This window comes from Poecilia reticulata, chromosome 8 (genome assembly GCF_904066995.2).
Source record: "Poecilia reticulata chromosome 8, P_reticulata-male-v2, whole genome shotgun sequence".
In the NCBI taxonomy this organism is placed as follows: Eukaryota; Metazoa; Chordata; class Actinopteri; order Cyprinodontiformes; family Poeciliidae; genus Poecilia; species Poecilia reticulata.
The window spans coordinates 16,452,782-16,473,092 of NC_088837.1; the positions used below are offsets into that span (position 1 = coordinate 16,452,782).

At 39.9% G+C, this 20,311-nt stretch overlaps 1 protein-coding gene across 1 annotated transcript; it reads left to right on the forward strand.

The window, feature by feature from the left end:
• The first annotated feature begins 859 nt into the window (after positions 1–859).
• cdc42ep4a (CDC42 effector protein (Rho GTPase binding) 4a) lies at positions 860–20,097 on the forward strand. Its single transcript, XM_008416143.2, has 2 exons — positions 860–1,169; positions 15,605–20,097. Exon 2 carries the CDS (start codon positions 15,696–15,698, stop codon positions 16,734–16,736), a length of 1,041 nt encoding a protein of 346 aa, XP_008414365.1. The 5' UTR covers positions 860–1,169; positions 15,605–15,695; the 3' UTR covers positions 16,737–20,097.
• The last annotated feature ends 214 nt before the right edge of the window (positions 20,098–20,311 follow it).

The following is a 20,311-nucleotide window of genomic DNA, read 5'->3' on the forward strand; positions in this document are numbered from 1 at the left end:
GTGATTCCTCTGGAACCTGTTGGAGGAAAAATATCCCAACTTCAGAAGACGAGCTTTAACCTAACAGAGCTCTGTGGTTCCTCCTATTAGTATGAGAGTCAGGGTGAGGAGGCGCCATGTTAGGAAGATGAAGTGGAAGCTGCAGGATCTTCAGAACAAACAGGTCATGATGCTAGGCTACTGATTATCCCTCTCTCTGGACACAGGATCAATAGAACCAGTTCAAAAGATAAAATGAATGGTTATATGCCAGACATGGAAAACTGGGATGCACTCCATGCCATGATGTTCAGAATTTAGGTCTCATGGCATCTCAAGGTGTCAATATTGCAGCCAGTGGGCTGAGGGAGGAAATACAGCTTTATTTTGTAGCAATTCAAGAGCTACCAGCTACCAGCTTTTATATATATATATATATATATATATATATATATATATATATATATATATATATATATATATATATATATATATATATATATATATATATATATATATATATAGTCATAGTACCCCCAAGAATTTAAAACTACTTTCACTCCTGCATGTAAATATAACAAAATTAAATTCATTTGTTTGTAATTTGATGTTGGCAGCTTAAGTAAGTATACATTTCTAAGAGGGGGGAAAAAACAAGTTAAACTTAACTACATAACTAGCCATAATGTTTATGGCTAGTTAAAGCAAAATGGCATTCTTTAAGCATCAAGCAGCTATTTTAACAGCATTTTTCGTTTTTACTACAGGAGTTACTTCCCCCCTCCTGTTCCATTAGTGTAGTGTAATTTCATATGACGCAGCTTGCGTCCCTAGCTGATTACAGCCAGTCAGAGCAGCCGCCGGCCGCCGGCACCCTGCGTCTTTAAGGAGACGCGGAAAAAAAGAGGGCGTGTTCACGCAACTCACGCTTACAGCAGGAGGCATTGTAGCGAGTTCCTGAGCCTCAGAGCAGAAGCATCGTTTGTGAGGATGCGGGGACAGCTGCTGTAGAATTGACCTAACATCATAAAGACCGAACTGGGCTTTCTAAAAGCGCTGCTTGGAGTACAAAGAGCTCGTCTGAGCGCCTCACATCTCATTCAGTTTGATGAACGCGCCCCCCACGTTATTCTACATCTGCTGGGGGGCCTAGGAGCGCAGCACCAGCTGTTTTGTGAATGGGATGCTCGGTAAGTCTACATGCATTTGTTTTCTTTTTCTTTCTTTTTTTTTTTTTTTTTCTTTAACAAAAACCTTGGCACCTAAGCACTCAAAAGGTGAAGTATGCCTTTGCAGCATGTGCAGATAAGCGTTTCCCTTTCAGTGCTCCAGCTGAGAGCGGTTGCTGACGGTCAGCTGTTATTGTTCTGCCTCTGACCCACCCAGAATCAGCAGCGCTTTATTGTAACATGATCGAGTCTTTCACAGTAGCTAGCCCATGTGTGCTCTAAGACGTACATAGGTCACTTATTTGTTGTTGTTGTTTTTTTTTCTCTATAAATCCTTGTGCAGGAAGCAAATAATCGAATATTTTTATTCGATAATGAATATTTAACCATCTTAAGCAGTTTTCTTTCTTTTACTTTTTTATATTTATTGTTTATTGCCTATGTTTAGAAACGGGTTAAGAAGAGGAGGATAAAACCAAAACCTGTTTTATAACAATCGGACTTCCTGTGTAAAACGTCAGCTCTGAAACACTTGTGCAAACTTTAGGAAGTGGGGAAACTAACTAACTGACTGATGGTGGGAAATGAGCCATATTTTGCATCTTCTTGCTCTGTTCCTTTCATTCCTGAGCCTGATGAGTTGCCATTATTTGGATTCTCACTGTATGATAATCTTAAGTAAGAATTTTTAAGCTGTATTCACACAATAGATGATAAATAATAAAAGTTTGCTAAATTTAAAATTTTTTTGAACCTAGTCTGGGTTTTTTGTGCAGAAAATAGCTTGATTTTCTGCATTTTACAGAGTAACACAAATTACTATTAGCTGGTTAATTAGTCAAGCTATCAGCTCAGATCAGCCCACAGTCAGCTGCTTACATGACAAGCTGCTCTTACAGACTCAGAGCTACTTTTATGGACGTCCATCTTGTCCCTTCTTTCTTCCATTTCACACCTGTTGGCAAACCATTTTTGCCAGTTTATAGTTTAATGTTCTCATGGGCCATTTGATTCTTTGATTCTTATAAAGAATTCCAGATCACAACTCCTGATCAAGCGCAAAATGGCACAGGTGACCTTCTGCTGGTAGTTATTAGCTGTTGGAGTCGCATCACCACATATTCTTTTAGGATATGTGGTGATAAGTATTGGTCACCATTTTGAACCAACCCCGTCCCACATCCTGACCAAAAAAAAAAAAAAAGCAACAACCGAACAAAAATGTTTACAATGGAGTAGTAACAAGCCGTAAAAGTACAAGATGTTGATGTGATAAAATGACTGGTGCCTCATGCCAACCTTTCCTTTTAGTAAGCAAAGAAAGAGTGAGGTGGTGTATTTCCAGCCAGCAGTGCTTTTTCTTGTGCTGTTTCATTGCAAAGATTAAAAGCTGCGGAGATTGGATAACATAAAATTTTGAATCTATCTCTATATATATATAACATCTCAGTATACCTCAATGCTGGCAACTGGCCTTTGCCTACTTGGCATTCCTGATGAGTAGCTTTGGTAAAAGTGCTAAATGATGAGCTCATTGATTTGGGGTGTAAAAAGACCTGGCTCAGGTTTGTATGCCGTTGCTCCTTTATTACAATCCCAACAAGACCTCACTTGTTCAAGGAAATGAGGCTGACGGTTGTCTTTTGCTTGTGTGACAAATTAGGTAGCTCATCTTTGTTTTTGCAGCTCTAAATGTGGCATTTGACCAGCTTAAACCAGAACAGGCTGGGGGCTTTCTGAGATGTCACATTGTGTCGGTCTGTGTGATGGATCTAGGCAAACAAGCAGGCACCATCTCTGAGACTAATGTGTCATACTTGGCCTGTTTGCTCTTCTCAGAAGTTCCTTTAGAACTGGTTTAGGTTACTCAGATTCTGCTCTCTTTTAGAATTTAGAATACCTTTGATTGCAAACAGGATACATGATGGCAGAGAGCAAAGGTAGTCTGCTTCTGGTAATGTGGACACGGTGGTTTTTGGCTGCAGCAAGGCTCAGACGGTCTTCTGCTGTCTCATTTCTCAGGAAAAACAGCCCTACTGTAATTTGCAAACATGAGCAAAGTTGTGCCGTTTACTGATTTAACCTGCACCTTGTGAGCATTACAAAAATGCTGCTGTGGCAGCAGTAGAGTTAACCTGAGTTACTTTGTGGTCACTTTCAGAATAGGTCTGTGCACCAATGTTTGAACATGTTTGCAGTTTGTGTGCTTGTTTTAGGCTATGTGTGTATCCTGTTCGACCCTTTCACATTCCAGGAAATACCAATGTAAACAGTTTTTTTTCCTTTTTTTTTCAAATCTTGGACTGGTGGATGGGGGTTCAGATTTTTGGGGGGTTATTATACAGACTAACTTAGCTTTGTTTATGGCAAATCTTGAAATGCCTCGCATGCTGCTTTTGTATTTTAAAGTCCTCTTCAAATTATGCACAGAACATTAAACGTTGTAGAAATAAAATGTTCATTCTCTCAGCTAGATTGTTTTGTGATCTAAGACGTCCTGTTCTTTTTCACAATAATGTCATCATCTAAACATTGCGTTTTGTTTTGAAGTACCCTATTTGTGCTCTGCCTGATATTTTTCTGTTTTGTTTTGTCTGTTCCTGTATCTTTTGTTTGGCTGCATTGTTTTTCTGGGCTTTGTTACTTGAAGTGGCTTCGGCTTGGACTTCACGTGTGTGTGTGTGTGTGTGTGTGTGTATGTGTGTAATGTATATATATATATATATATATATATATATATATCAGTTAATTCCTTTTTGGAATTAACTCCAAATTCTTTTGCTTGTGTGACAAGCAAAAGAATTCACTTTGGAATTAACTCCTTTTTGCAGTTAATTCCAAGGTCCTTTTTGGAATTAACTCCAAAAAGGTCTTTGTAGTGTGTGATATGCCAATTAAGATATAACACGCACAAGGTTTCCCCCAGAAAACTTGCTAAGCCTGGTGGTTGTGGCGCACCGGCAGTCATTCATCAAGCAGCCCGCCATGATTTTGAGTTAAAAAATGTTTAAAGTAGACAGAAAATTTGAAAAGCGACTTAAAGAAATACAACCATTTAAAACAAATTAAATAAATGAGCAATACTTAGCCTGGAGGGGGCATAAGTAAAAGCCTGGTGGCCCGCCAGGCTTATAATAAACTGAAGGAAACCCTGCATGCAGCTCTTATTTTATTTTATTTTGTTTTGAAGTTTTCTGGTAAATTTTTACAGAAGAAATATTTTAACTTGCGTTAAGTGGGCAACATGACAGATGGCGACTCTTCAAATTTCTTCAGTAGTGAACACTTTTGGTTTTTGATATGGTAACAAAAATTGTTGCTTCTTCACTTGGAGTCGATGCCCGAGGCGGGATGTGTAGAGTGAACAGGGAGTTTTACGGCCAGTTTTAAATGAACAAACTGTAAATGGAAGAATGTTTTGGCTTGCAACACTCCTGGGTGAGAATGGTAGTTCTACTTTGAGTTATCAGTTTTAGTTATATTTGAATTCAATTGAAATATTAGGGTTAGAGATCGGGTTGTAGTTTAGGCTTACTGGGTGAATTTGTTAAAAAAAAAAAGGGCATGAGAATAGAAGTCTTGATTTGGTTTGTTTATAAACCCTTTCAAAATTAGAGAATAAATCAACTAAGGTTGTCTGGATTCTGACATTAGGTTAAAGGGGTTGATTAGAGTGTTTGAATAGGGCTTCTCTCTAACCAGAGATATTTTTTCACAATTTCTTCAGTAAATAATCTTTGGCTTCTGTGTAAATAACTTCCCAATAGAAACAAATCAATGGTTTTTAAAGGTTTGTTAAATAGAAGTCAGATTAATATACTCTTTGACTTTTTTGAAATTGGATAAACTCCTGCATGTGAGATTGTTAATAACTATAATTTGTTTTTGATTAAAACCTCACCGGAAAAAAACATGTTATATTAAAAGAATTTCTCCCACAAAAGAAACTGGCAAATTCTTAACATGGGTTCACTCACTAATTGGTTATTTGAGGATCTAGACTAATTCAGTGTTCCATACTGACTTTTGTTAAAAAATAAATGAATGAATAAATAAATAAACAAACATATTTTCCAGCCACTGGAAATGGCACGATACCAAAAGACACCGACACACCAAATTGTACCTTGGCGTGGGGAAAACTAAAACAGATTTTTCTGCTGTGAGCTGTATTATGTATTTAATACACCAGCTAGATGAATTGGAAGAACATGGTGAAAGCAAGCAATTTGTTTCCTTGTCGCTGCAGAATTACTTCTATTTGAGCAGTCGTCAATGGATATGTGAAGCATTGGCGCTGTATTTTGGTAAAGTTAAAATCTGTCGGCATCATTTTGAAGAATGAAAATAATCTGTTCCAAACTTCAAATAGAAAGTCACAAATATTTTGATTGCCGCTCCTTTTTTTTTTTTCCTTCAGTGCTACAAACATGGGAGAAAAATTGTCTGCTTGGGAAAACGGTGCTTCGCCGAGACGGCTTTATACAGATGTTACCGGGACATTGAATAAAATGTTCTTTTTGATGAATAGGTTTGGATTTGAACCAAACCGTGGTTGAAAAGGCCCAATGTTGTAACTGTTTCTAAATTTTAGTTTTTACTTTCATGAAGATCATAAAATAAGTGCAGTTATACGGAAGAGGATTAGGGCCACTGGGGAAAAAAATATATATATAAATAAATATATATATAAATAAAACAGTTCTGACTTTAATCTCAGAATTCTGAGAAAAAAGTCAGAATTCTGACTTTTTTTTTCAGAAGTCAGAATTCTGAGATCAAAGTCAGAACTGTTTTATTTATTTTTTTCCAGTGGCCCTAATCCTCTTCCATACAGTCAGGTTCAGGTGTGTTTTTCTATGATTTATGTAAATGTGCAACTTGCTGTTTGGTCCCAAACATCTTTCCACGGAAGCAGCATTGTACCTTTTGAACTTGGTCTCATAAATCATTGAGCGATCGTAATCTTACATATTCTATCTTATATGTAGCTGTTCTGTACGGCTAATCGTTTCACACTATTATATAGCTTTCTTTTTTTTTTTTTTTCTTTTTTTTTTTTTTTGGAGCTGCTTTCTTAACTTCCATCAGTCTGCGCTGTTCTGACTTTTTAATATTTATTCATGTCCCATGATTCACCTGCACATTTTTCACCAACGAGCTTTGCTTTCTTCCTGGGTATTGTAGAACAGAACCTCATTTTTCTTCAGAAACGCTTTATAAACGCCTACAAGCCAAAAATGAAATCTGTCATCAGGTGAAGTGACTCAGCTTTCTGCGACAGAGAGAACCTGGCTGGTGAAATCAAACCATACGTTGCGTTGAGAGCTGTGTGAGGCACATTGTTTGAGCATCGGTCTCTCATCCCTGCAGCTTATTAAAATTGAGTGTTGATGGAGATACGGGCTGTGTTTGTTTGGTCAGTCCGTCTGTAATGCACAATAATGGAGCAAATCCTTGTTTACACTGGGAACGGTCAGGAAGGGCAGGCTGATTTCCGGAGAGACGGGAGGGTTTGCAGCTTCATTTTCTCCCTGCCCTTCCTGTGGACATTACCCACCAACATTTTTTATGCATAAAATGTGGGCGTTTGTGTTTATGTAATTCTTCCAGGAAGCTAGCATTTGTGCCCCCGTGTTAATTGGTAATATTCTAATCATTCTCTGCACATGTTGGTCACCTGTTTGAGTACCTGGGTGTGTTTATGTATAAAAGTAGATGGATGACCTCATTGCGGTTCTTGACCTCGCAGATTTTGGGAGGTTTATGATGTTTCCCAGTATATAAACAATCTAAATAACTTTAATTTGTTGTCTACTGTGCTTTTTTTAAATGGATTTTTCCATTGTGAAGTGCTCAGTCCCTCTTATTATATTGAGACATTAAATGCTTTATAGAGTAGTGCCAATAATTTCCACTCGCCCAAACTGCTGTTCATTTTCAGCCAGGCCAATTTCACAGATGACGCAAATGTTTAGCAATGATGGCTGTAATTTCAGTAACCCGGCCCTGACACTGAATTCTGATCAGAGATAATGGCGGTGCTGGAATGTAAAGCATTGTTTGTGAGTACAAAGCCATTGTAAGGTCGTAAAGGTGATGCCCATCAGTCTGGTTTAAAATGCAGAGTGCATTTCATTTTGAATGTGACAAACGGGAATACAGAATACTCGTCTGCTGTCAGTTTTTTTTTTTTATATATATCTGTAGTGGAAAAAGTTGACAGTTTCTTCACGGACACGAGAGAGAAAGTAGGAGGCAGAGAGAGAGAGAGAGAGAGAGAGACTGAGTGTCATGTCTTGAGGCTTTGTTGGCTGCAAATGGAACAGAGACAAGTCATCTCCTTTCGGGTCCTAGAGGTCAGTTGATACACATTTAACTGACTTACTTCAGGCCTGTTTGCTAGCAGGAGACGGTTTATTGGCTGTGGGAGCCTTTTTGATGGAGTGCTGTTGCCATTCCTTTCTCTTCCTGTCTGATCTGGTTGTGTGGTGCAAGAGCCAGCTGATGGGAACTATAAAACTTATAATAAAAAAAAAGAAAATGTTTATCTGATTTAGTGAGTGCCCTGCACTGCTGACCTTCACAATGCAATGTTTAAATGTCTGAGTGGTAGTTGTTTTGTTTCTATAGCTGACTGCTAGGATTCTAATACACTCAGGTTCCAGGACAAGTCTAGGCTACTGATGAAAATCATATAACCAAAGCATAATTCTTCTATTACCAAGTCTGACCATGGTGATATAAATTCTACATATGGATATTTACACTTTTGGTTGATAATTGAACATTTTTTTTGTGACATGTTTACAGCTTGGAATATTGGAATCTCATACATCCTCTTCCAAGCCAAAGTATGTATGGGACAGAATGAAATTGTCACCATATGTAAATCTTATTCACATTTCAAACTGTTTGAAATGGCCTATAATCAATACAGGATAATCCTTCCTAGTTTTTTTTTTTCTAAAATGTTTATTATGATTTCATTATCACATTCATGCGTCAATAAAAGCACTGACAATTCTTTTTTTTCTTCTTCCCACAATTTAAAGAATCAATTCACGTATCTAAAACTGTATTTTGTGAGTTCTGATCCTGTCCAGAACCTAGTAATACAGATGAACAAATGTAATCTAGACTTTAAAAGTTTGAATTAGATGCTGAGGCAGATGCTAACTTTCTTGACTGGTTGTATTCTCACAGTTCTTACAAATTCTACTTTGTTCTCCATCAGAGTACCTTTAAGAAGACACACAAAGGATGAAAAAGTTAATAGATGCACCTTCGGTGGGTTTTTTTTCTAACCCACAGTTGTTAGCAAGTCTTGGCCGCAAACAGGACACTTCCTTTCTTACTTCAAAACAAGAGACTCAAACATGTAATTGCAGAGCTAAAAGCCCTTGCTTTCATATCAGGGACTCATAATAGCTTAAACATGCTGACTGCATCTGGACAGCGCCCCACAAGACGCCACTTTGAGAAATATTGTGAAATTTTAATATCACAAGATCTTCTCAGCTACTGCTGACATCAAATATTCTATTCACTAACCTCAGGACAGACAGATTTGGAAATTCCAAACATGAATGTAAGTTCAATTACCCACAGGCACCGTAGGCAGCAGAAAACTCTAAAACTCTTCTGTTCTTTCATCCTTACAGAGCAGAACGCACTGCTGAGTGTGGCACTACATTAGCATAAAACGCCGCCTCACCTCAGCTTCCGAGGTGTGAGCATAGAATGAAAATACGCGTGTTTGATTTTATAAGGTTTTATTTTTTCAAGGGGTAGAAAGTATTTCCTCCCATCACTGTACCTATAGGAGAATGTTTCTTGAGGAAGTGTGTTTGTAAAATGCAGACATCCTCTGTGTGTGCGGCTTGCAGGTTTGCTCTTGTGGGTTTTCTGTTTGTAGCTTGGTTTGTTCACAGTCTGGCGACCATCCTTGGTGGTGATGTCCAAGATGGTAAGTCGACAAAAGAGGCGACTGTGAGTTTGCGGGTCTGTCTGATTCTCTGCAGTATTGATGAACTTGCAGTCTGCTTATGGTAGTCTGCCCCTGGGCCAATGTCAGCCAGTGCAGGGCTGCAGATGGCTCAAAATGCTTGTTCTGCTTTTGTTTGTTATTTATTCAGTTAGACAAGCTACCCGCAACTACAGCATTTCCTGATTTCATCTTTCTGCTTGTCATTCATTTCATTATTGATTCAGTCACATATTCGATGATGAAATTTTCTGAGTGATGTATTGTGCTCTTCTATCAAGAACCTTAAAATTTAAACAGAACTGGACTTCCAAGTACAAAACTAGCAACAGTGTTTACGTTCAGCATTCCTTACTTTCAGATTTGCATCATTCCTGAGTCTACAGGCTTTAGTGGTCATAATGGACATTGTATAATTACAAAAACTATTCAGAAAAAGGTGAAAGTTTTTAGCAATGCCATACTTCTTTTCAATCCATAAGTGGACTATTTAGGCAATTCCTTAGTTTTTGCCAGGTTTTCATGTAAAAAGGAAGGCTTGATTTGTCAATTCTCAACAGTCCACCTTGTTTTGTGTTGTTTTTTATATCTCCAAGGGCATCTGCTGGATGTCTGTTGTTCCCATTTTGTGTGATTGAGAGATAATGTGATTTCCACTGTTTGTCCTGTGGTTGCTCCTTCCTAAATGAGGCAATCAGGTCTCCTAACGGAGTTGCAGGAAGATGGAATCTACCAGAAGCAATTTGTCTGCTTAATTACTGGCTCATATCTTCTCTGGCCTTCCAGTTGCGTCAGTGCAGCTCTTACAAGGGTCACATTTTAGTGTTCACTGAAAAATGAGATGTATGCCCGCGTGCAGCCTCGGTGACGATCACCAGTCTTCACGCAGGGCAACCCCCCTCCCTCCATGTCTTTGAGCCTCAGGTTATGCTGTTCTATATTCAGGTCAGTGATTTTAAATGATGCATGAATGCAGCAGTCCTCTTCTCCCAAACTGGAATAAAAAATATGCACAGTATGAAAAAGAGTGGACAGAGAAGGCATCAATACCTCATTCTGGAAATGGACCATAAATCATGTTAAAGTGTTCATCGAGGAGGGATCTCTTATGCATCCGTATCGAACGGTATGGCTTAAAGTATTGACAAGAAGTGAAAAGTTGTGAATGTCTTAAACACAAATTATCCTGGCAGTCAATACTTTCTTGTTCTCTTGATCTGCAGTTTTCTTTTTACCATGCCTAGAAACTCCTGGTCCTTTGATGCACTTTCTTTAATGCTTGCAACGCTATAAAAACATATTGGATGTATATTATTATTATTGGGGTAATTTTGGACTAATGGCTTAAGTCACTGTTGACTTAATTTGACATATAGACATTCTGTAGTGTTTAATCGTCTCAGATTTATATGGGTTTACATTTCAGGGTAAAGGTGTTTGTGAGGTCATTCATCTGAAGTAAAGGAATCCATATTAATTCAATATTCACTTGCTTTTTAATTTCAGTTAATATTGGGCCTGTATCAGAGTAAGCATGAGCTGGAAGGAGACTCGTATAGTATAAACTCAACGTCCCTATGCAGTTTTGAAGTATGGAATTTTCCTTTATCATTTCCATTTGGCAACATTTCCGAGAACGATTACAAATGTTTTGAAGGACAGTCATTTTTGTGATGATGTGGTGAAAGGGGCGTATTGGAAAGAGCGGGAACTATTTAAAGAGGCAGAGGCCAAATTCAAGGCATAGACCAAGAAATCACATTTTTCTTATGGTATAGATTCATACAGCAAATTCGTAAGAAATGAATATAAATTTTTAACAAGTGAATTTTATAGCACTTGATTGTGCTATAAAAAGTCTCTATGTGCAAGGAAAATGCACAATAACCCTTCCTTTAACAACAATCTGCAGGATAATGGAGGCATATCAGAGCTTTACTCTGTTCTCTCTGTATCTAAAGTTTCTCTAATTATTAGGACTTTTTTTGTGTTTTCAAAACTGTAACTTTTTTTTAAACCTTGCTTCGCCCAAAGTTTCCAAAACCACTGAGGGTAATTTAGATGCATGATGCATAACTGGGGCTAATGTTGCATTCCAGTGGCATAGATGCATCTTTGGGAAGCAGACTAAAATATAGCATTTTTGCAAATGGATGTGAAAAGAGTGCTGGAGCGACACTGGCGGCACTTTTGGAGTCATTCCCGGTGTGCTCGTGTTTATCACGGTCTCCATGCATGCTTGCACTGCTGCCTTTTCACTCAGCAGCTGAAATACACCACATCCACATCAAGGCAGTTCAGTCAACCTCATAATCTGTACTTATCATTCAGAGAGACTCAAGATTCTGCTTTATTTTTTAGTTTTTTTGGGTAGAAGACCGTGTTTGCTTCTGAGAATCGTCACTGTCAAAAATGAAAGGATGCAGATGTGCCTCAGTCGGTCTTCCATTTGTTTTCCTATTTTTTTTCCCCCCCGTCCTGAGTCTCCAGTGGGTTATTCTGGAATTGGACCATGAGTCTGTTTATAAAGTCAAACCCCCTCTTCGACTCCCAAGGCCATTACCCAGAGGTTCCCACGCTTATGGCTGCCTTCTCAGGCCTAAGTGTTTTTTCTTTTTTCTTCTTTTCTTTCCCTTCGCATTCACACTCTTAGTTGTGCATGCCCATTCTTCTTCAAAATCAGCCAGTGCTGTCAAATTCATCCTATAGCTACAGGGAGCAGCTCTGACAGTGTGGGGCTGCAGAGCTTCTGGAAAGGGTTTAGAGCGAGCTGACGATAAACAGCCTGTGTGGTGGTATGTTACCCATTTTTTTTTTCCACCAGGATGTTCCTGAAACAGGCTCCATTGAGCTTTTCAGCTTGATCTTGGCCTGCGGCTGAGATGGAAGAGTGGGAGGCAAGCTTTCCCCTTGTACCCACTCATTTGATCAGCTTTTTGTTTTTTTTCCCCCCCTTTTTATGCCACCCAAGAGAAACTCGCCCAAAAAGGAGCAGCTTTTGTTGCTGGGTGTGAAAAATATCCCTGTCATTATTTTCCCATAACAAGAGCAGGGCTGGCTGATTCAATAATAAACACGTCTCTCGGAATATAAATGATTGTTTGTGTTTTGCTGGTGTTGCTTTTATGGTTTGGGGAAAAGTTTTTATATCGTCATCCGAGCTCAGTCAAAAATCTTTGATTCTGTCATTTTAATTAATTCCACACGGGCCAAACAACAGCAGCAGCAACAACAACATATATGGAGGGTAATGAATAATAACACAAAGACAAAGCATGTTCTGTGTGCTTTCTTGAGGATGAGGCCTGAAGCTGTCTGAAACCTCTGACAGGAAATGGTGCTGCTTGCTTACTTGCAGCAAATTGTTTCTATGGGAACCAAAGCAGGTGTCTGCCTTAACAGGAAGAGAAGAAGAGGCTCAGCTGGTAGCAGCGAAGGGGGCGGGGGCAAAAGAAAGAGGTCATTGCACCGAAAAGCCTGCCACCACATTACGGTTTTTTCTTTTATTGGTACCACTAACAAAAGCTAATCTTGCCTTTGATCTTTTTTGAAAGCTTATTAGAAACCCAAATCAGTTGTTCTGATGCCTTTTTCTTTTTTGGGGTTTTAGTGTGACAACATAAAGACCAAAAACAATGTGCTGCCAGTACAGCAAGGTAATCATTTCCTCTAGATTTCCCACCCGGATTATAGACATGTCTGTGTTTTTTCTTTTTTTCTATAGGTGTCTGCAAGATCAAATACAAGTATTTTCCACAGACCACCTTGACATTTCGCTGTTTGTGTTATGTTATATTGGGTTGGATAGTTAATGAAAAACCCTGCCCCTGTCCTCTGTTGCACCACCTGAAGAGGAGGAGGAAGTAAGCGTGTCTGGCTGGCTGCCTGTGGTGAGGTTTCCTCAGTCGGAGCTTTTAATAATGCAGAAACACTTTCCATAAGCTGCCACTCAAGCCTCCAAGGGTTTACACACGTTTGTTTAAGAAGAGGATCGGTATGAAATATTGTAGGTCATGTCTTTTGATCTTAAGTCGCCATATACCCCATAATAATAATAAAGTGCTGGAGAAAGTCGAGTTTCTCCTATATACAAAGCCTTGCAAAAGCATTAATGCCCCTTGAACTCCTCCTATTTTGTTTTTCAGGTTGCAGTCACAAATGCCAGGGTATCTTATTGGGATTGTATGTGATTACCAATGCAAAGCAGCGCTTAAAGTTGAAGAAAAATATTGTTTTGTGTCTACTGCGTGTTGGACCCTTGGTAAAGTACAGTGACGTTTGCTGATGTGGTGTTACAGGCTGTATCAATACCTCTGCAAGGCCTTCTAAAGCGAGCATTCATGTTGAATGTTTTGCTGAAATTCCAATTCACTATACAAAATATTTTGGTTGTATTTTTTTGTAAAGTTGAATCATTAAAGTATACAATTATGAAGAATTATTTTTGCACCTGTGCAGGGATTTGTAAATTTTAGCTATGTTCTAATAAAATGAGGCTGTAGCGAAAACAGATTTTTCTTTTATTATTATTATAAAATCGAATTATTGGTGACTACGAATTTATTTTGCGGAAACAAATTGCAGGGGTGTGTTGCCAACACTATTTTAATTGCTATCGTGTTGCTCGGGTGAAATGTGTGACATGCCTCTGTTAAACTAAAACTTTACCTAATGACCAAAAACCACTGTCATCTTGAGATCAGCACCTAATATGTTTATATTCAACCATGACTAATTCTCCCCAACACAATGCTTCACAGTGCATATTAATTAACTTTTTTTTTTTTTTAAGAAGACTGAAGCCCGAAATCTGACTTTCTGCACTTTATATGGCACAAGACGGCTTTACCCTTATATTCTTTGATCTTATTTACCTTTTTTGGCCTATGTGTATAATTCTTAGCATGTTAATATTACTACAGCCATTATAAATAAACACTCAAGCGGTGACTTGTTCAGCTTGATGTTTAATTGTTAGGTTAGAGGAAGAAAGTCGTACATTAAAGCTCAGTTTTACGATGACATTCATGACCACAATGAGTGAATGTCAACTTCAGGCCACTGCAGTAATTGGCTCTTATTTACTAATTATAAGGTTATTTAATGTATGTGTGTGTTGTGTCTTTATGTGCTTGTGTGTGTGAAGGCAGTCAAAGCTCAGCTTGCTAACTGGTTATTCCCAGCAGCCCTCAGCTATCCTTTTCTGATTCCACGAGGTCTGTGGTTGGTGCTTTGCTCTCACTTGTAATGCTGTTTTCACATAGAATCCTGTGGTGCTCTCACCATCCCTTTACTGCATTTTAGTGGCCAAAATGCAGTAAAGGGATGAGCGGGGAGCCCTGCTTTTCATTACCGAGTTGTTTGTTAGCTCCAGTTTGTGCAATTAGCGGAGACTTTTTTTTTATTGGAGAAAATGGCTGAATTTGAAAGTTTATTTCTCTGTAGCTCACAGACACAGATATTTGCTTATATCTTTAACTTCTAATCCAGAGAACTTTTATTTGAACACTTGGTGTTTTTTGTCCTTCTGTTGTAAGCAAATGAAGAAGAAAAAATCAGGCATCATCAGAATGGTCTTCTCATGATTTCGGTTGTATAAATCTTTCAAAAAGATTATGGGACAAGTCTCATAACAAATTATCCTTTCATGCCACCATGACATGGGGAGATAAATAACTTTTGAAGATAAGTCAATAAAAAAATGCTGTTATAAACGCAATATTTTTTAGCAGATAGTTGCTGGTGAAATTGTTTGAAAAGTCACTATTTCCAGACTGAATATCCACCTGCTACCTTTCTGCTGTGAACAGTAAATTATTTTGTGGTATTTGAGATCCTGAAAGAGGGCCCACAAAAAGTATTGGCTTCCTATCTGATGAATTTCAAAGCTGTTTTTTTAAGTCATTTCCACATTAGGCATCATTAGCATTGATCAGCAGTCTCTTTAATTACTAGCTTGTAAATATTCCTACCTTTCAGGCTCCTGAAATTTCCAAAGGCTTTAAGATCTATGGCAGATGACTGTTTGGATGAAGCAATTTTCTGAATATGGCTTTCATATTCTTACACAAACTTCTTCTGGCTTCCTTGTGTCACTTCCTTGTGTCTTCTGGCTTCCTTGTGGAGTTACTATTATTGTTACAGTTTTGAGATAACTTCCACAACCAATATTTACACAAAATACATAAGGACAATCTCCGATAAAGGTTAAGCTGAGTAGAATAGAGCAGCAGAAATGCCCTGCATTTGCAGACTCTCTGATTGTGGAGGACAAAACGGCTCTGCCTGTATATTTAAACTTGAAAAATCTGTGTGTTTTTAAGCAGTTGTTTGTATGCAGTATGTGAGGTTAGAATGAACCTTGAATTGAAGAGGTTTAGCTTGTATTGCATTGGTCCCTTCTCTACTTGCTGTTCACCATCTTTTTTTTCCCTCCTTGTAATTTTGTTTTATTTCTATTTACTCCTAGGTTTCCCGGCTGACTGGAGTTAAGAAGTACCATTATTCCTTCTGAGGCTAATTAAGATTGAGATCCTGACTACCTCTCACTACACACCACCATGCCGATCTTAAAGCAGCTAGTCTCTACCTCTTCCCAGACAAAGCGCCGCTCACGTATGGACTTGACCAGGGAGATGATAAGTGCTCCCCTTGGTGATTTCCGTCACACCATGCACGTAGGTCGCAGTGGCGACGCTTTTGGAGACACGTCCTTCCTGAGCTCACGCTCCGGGGAGCCCTCCCCAGAGACGGCGTCCTTTCCCCGCTCTCCTAGACCCGGCCTCTTGGCACGCACCTTCAGGAGCAGCAAGCGCTCGCAGTCGGTGACGCGAGTGGACCAGCGGAACGATCACGCCCTGACGGTTCCTGGAGACTCGCCAACCTTTGTTAAAAACGCCATGTCGCTGCCTTTTCTCAACGATGAAAACGGAGGGGACAACCTCGTGTCTAAGAGCTTGTCATCGAGTCCGTTTAAGCTGCACGGGGAGCCCGACGGCGGCGGTGCAGCTGCAGCGACGAACTTACTCGAGCTGCAGGAAAGAAGCTTCGGTGAACTGACGGAGCTGCCAGAGAGTATCGTCCACTACGGCGGAGGCGGAATGAAGCACGCAGAGTCGGTCATGTCCTTCCACGTGGACTTGGGACCCTCCATGCTGAACGACATCTTGGACGTGATGCAAAAGGAGGAAGACGATCTTGGCTACGAGGAAGGCAAAAGCAGCGAGGGCCGTGCCTCGCCGGCACTGAGCAACCACTGTGAGGAAGAGGACGACGACGAGAAGGATGAGGAGGATGAAGGCAGAGTCCAGCAGGTGGAGGCAGAAATGGATGCAGCAAAGCATCCAGCCCACGCTAATGATCTGCGGGGGGAAGACGAGGGTCCCTACACTCTGGAGTACACTCCCGAGATACGTCCCAAACACCTGCAGCACCTGGACAGCTGCTCCATGTCGAGCTCTGGCTCCGCTGCCTTGGATGAAAAGCCAAACTACCAGAATTACACAGGAGACACAGACAGCGCCACATTCAGTGCGCCGCCTGAGGAGGAGAGCAACTTCTCCTCTTTCTTGGAGGATGAAGATGATGAGATCCACGTATAAGAGTTCATACTCAAAATGACCAGGCTCCGGAAGACCTTTGGCAGTGTGGGTTTTCACTCTGAGCAGCAAGACGACACTGTAGTCGGCACCTGTGGGACCAGGAACTTTCAGCTTTTCATGGCTATGAAGAAAGTTTGATTACTCCTTTAGGATGTGCCCAACTCTACTCACCAGAGCGCCTTACCCTCTTGAACACTGACACGGATTGGGGAGTTCACTGTCCGAATACCATTCCAGAAATGAACAGGGAGTTCTGGCTGAAAAGAAACTAGTTGAGAAGAGAAGAGAAAAGAAAACGAACTCAACTCAGCCTTTCAATTTCTCTTTGCTTCTGTTTGTCATTGTGCTTTTTCTCCCTGGCTGTGGGGACACCATGCAGCCTGAGCTGAACAGAAGGCCTCTGTCACAAGCGGACCACTGGTGGGTGTCCTGTCCCAATAAAGAGAGCTGTGTTTGTGACTGGAGTGTGAGGCCCAGTGTCAAACCCCTTTCATCAGAAAATATTATGGCAGAGCTACATATCTTTCAGACCTTTTTTGGCCCTTATTCTCGCTCATGTAACTCAGGGTCCCCGTGACGCCGCCCGAGGGCGACCATCTCCCGCTTTATTGCAGGACCACAAAGCCTAAACCGAAATTCTGCTCTGTTAGTCTAGTGGATGCCACGCAGAGCAAAGCTCAGTCAGGGGGATGCTTTAAAGTGATGCATTGGGCTCACTACAAAGAAGCTTGTTATCACAGGAAACCGGGGAGGTGAAGAGTAGCGCGTGCCACATTCTTGGTTGTCCTTTTATCTCCCTTTCCATTGAACACATTGTTTTCTCTTCAAACCGATTCCCATCAGCACAAACTAGCTGCATTCCTTCTACATTTTTTTTTTCTTTTTGGCTTTTTGACTTGAGAGCGGTTGAAAACCACTTCCTTCCGGTTTGTCTCACTTTCACATCCGAGCATCTGCAGTGCTGCAACTGAGCAGTTAAAAACTGATGCTCATTACTCAAAAGACCCCCATCACTACACATGAGGAAAGCTTTATGGTTAAAACTCAAATCTGCTGGCACGTAAAAGTAAGCCAGACGCTATTAGTATCTGTAGTTGTTTTAGTAGAATTTAAAAAAAAGCTCCCTCTCTTTTTCTGTGTTCGTTTGAAGCGCGGATGAAACAGAAGCCTCAGCCAGAGATAGATGCAAGAGCATTAAGGAGAAGATTGCCGGTTTTATGCAAGTTGCACAGTCATTGCAGCTCGTCTCTGCCTCTTGCATCATCGGATCCATGAGGCTTGAGCTGACTTGCGCAGATTGATTTCTGTGCCTTAACTGAAACTGACAGATGTGCCAAATTATAATATTCGAGGCCAAAAAAAAAAAAAAAATCATTTTGTGAAACTCTGTTTTGGGAGAGCCTGTTGAACATGTCAGTCCTCGTCTTTTCTGTATGATCTTAATTTAGACTTTCACAATGACAAGATTTGAACATGGATGGCCACTTAAGGGCATTGATCTTGCAGGACAAAGGAGGTACAGGATGAGTTTGCATAACTGGACATATTTATCAGTTCCACACTACACAATGTAATTATGTCTTTCTTGTTTTGTTTGAATGAGCCACTATGTTTTCTTTATTCTTAATAAGCCTTACTGTCGTTGTCTGTGCTTTATATCTTTGACCTTTTTCCTATATTACCCAAATTAACCTATATTTTTCAATAAAAGAGAACCACACGCAACTTTGCTGTTGTATATTTTGTTAGGGTAATATGCCTTGCTAATGTATTTGCACTCCTTGGACTTTTTCACGTGGTGTCAACTTACAGCTTCAGTCTACAATGTCTTTTGTGGGAATTTCATGTGAAAAATAAAGTCCTACGTAATTGGGATGTGGATAAAAAATCTGAAAACTGTGTTATGCCCGTCTCCTAGGCCCCCAAAGTCTTTTGATGCAGTTACTACTTTGGGTTGTGTGGGGTACGTCTACACCACCTTTGCACTTTTGGGTACCTAAATTTATCGGTCATTCCTTTTTTGCATAATACCTAAAGCTCAGTCAGATTGAATGGTGAGCTGTGAATATTTTTTTGCTTAATGAGGTTTAGACTTTGATAAGGCCACTTCTGACCAGAGCCGTGGTAATTTAGCCAAGTTTAATAAAAATGAGATAAATGGAAATTAGGGCACGTCAATGTCATCCAGACCACAACAATTCTTAAACTGAGGTGGGGGGGTGCACAAAATCTGTGCAGGGGCCAGAAATGGCCCCTCAAACTGCACTTTGGACACCTCTGAAATGAGATAAAGCAGTTCAAGGGGAATAAATACTTTTCCAGGACACTGCAGGACATCATAGAATAGGCTGTGCTACTCAGTTGGCGCTTAACACAGAAATTCCTTGAGTGCCGCCTCCGTTTCCTGTCTCTATTCTTTGGCCAGAGGAAGGAAGGAAGCAATAGAGGCCTTAGTGGGCTATATTTCTTAAGTGTACAATCTTAAAATGATGTGATGATTCAAGATAAAGTGTGTGTGGAAAAATAGGTTGTGTTTAAAATGTTAGCAGGGTGAAAGATCAATTATTTACCGGCCAAAAAAAGCTTAACTGACGGACATGCATAACAGGATAATGCCACTCGCACAGCTGATTGGAAGATGGATCACCATGACGTTCAGGTCTCGCCAGCATCCAGCTCATCATCATGGACTCCAAACAGTTTTGTCACTTTTGATTTTCTTGACCATCCTTCGCTTTTTTCACGGACAGGCGAGCCTCTGGCAGCTCGGCTGAAGTTCGGTGCTGCCTGCTTTGTTAACAGCTCAAGTGCTTCCTGTCAGAGCTGCTCCCTAAAAAAAAAAAACAAAACAAAAAAACGCCGTTTTATTTTTGTGTGAATTGGTGATTCATTCTCTCATCCTCACCTCAGTGGTATTTTAATCTCTTTTAACTCCGTTTGTCACAGTCACGATATTTCACAGTCTAACCTGCCAGAGGGCTGGAAAAAAGTCATTATTCTTACACTTGTGGTGAAACAAGCAATTTAAATTGATTGGTTGTGGTCAATACAAACCGGTGGAGGTATTGATCTGACTGTACGTCATTTATCCTCTAGGAGACTGATTAAAAAAATTGTGTGATACGATTAAATCTTAAAAAGGCATAATTTTTTTTTATTTGATATTGAAAATCTTATCTTTAATAATCCATTCAACTGCTTTATACATTCTCCTTTGCTACTGATCTAATTGAAGCTCAGTCATTTACTGCCATCTAGTGGTTTTTAAAATGTCTGGATTTGCTAATGGGCGTGTCCATTTAACCCTGACTTGCATTTTAGATGTCTAAATTAAACCATTTACAACTTCTTTGTTATCTTACTTCTTTGAAATACTTTTTTTTTATTCTATCAAGTTTATAACCATTATATTTTATTTACAATTGTGAGGTTTCATTCAGGGCTTCCAGAGAGGCTTATTTACAGGATTAGAGAAGCTGTGAAAAACAACTACTCTAGTTGTCCCGCACATTTTTTTACAAGACACCGGAGACGCCCGATTTGTTCAGGTGGCTCAACTCGCCTCCCTCCCCCCA

Coding starts and splice junctions, on each gene's coding strand:
- cdc42ep4a (XM_008416143.2), top strand. CDS start 15,696: ATGCCGATCTTAAAGCAGCTAGTCTCTACCTCTTCCCAGACAAAGCGC.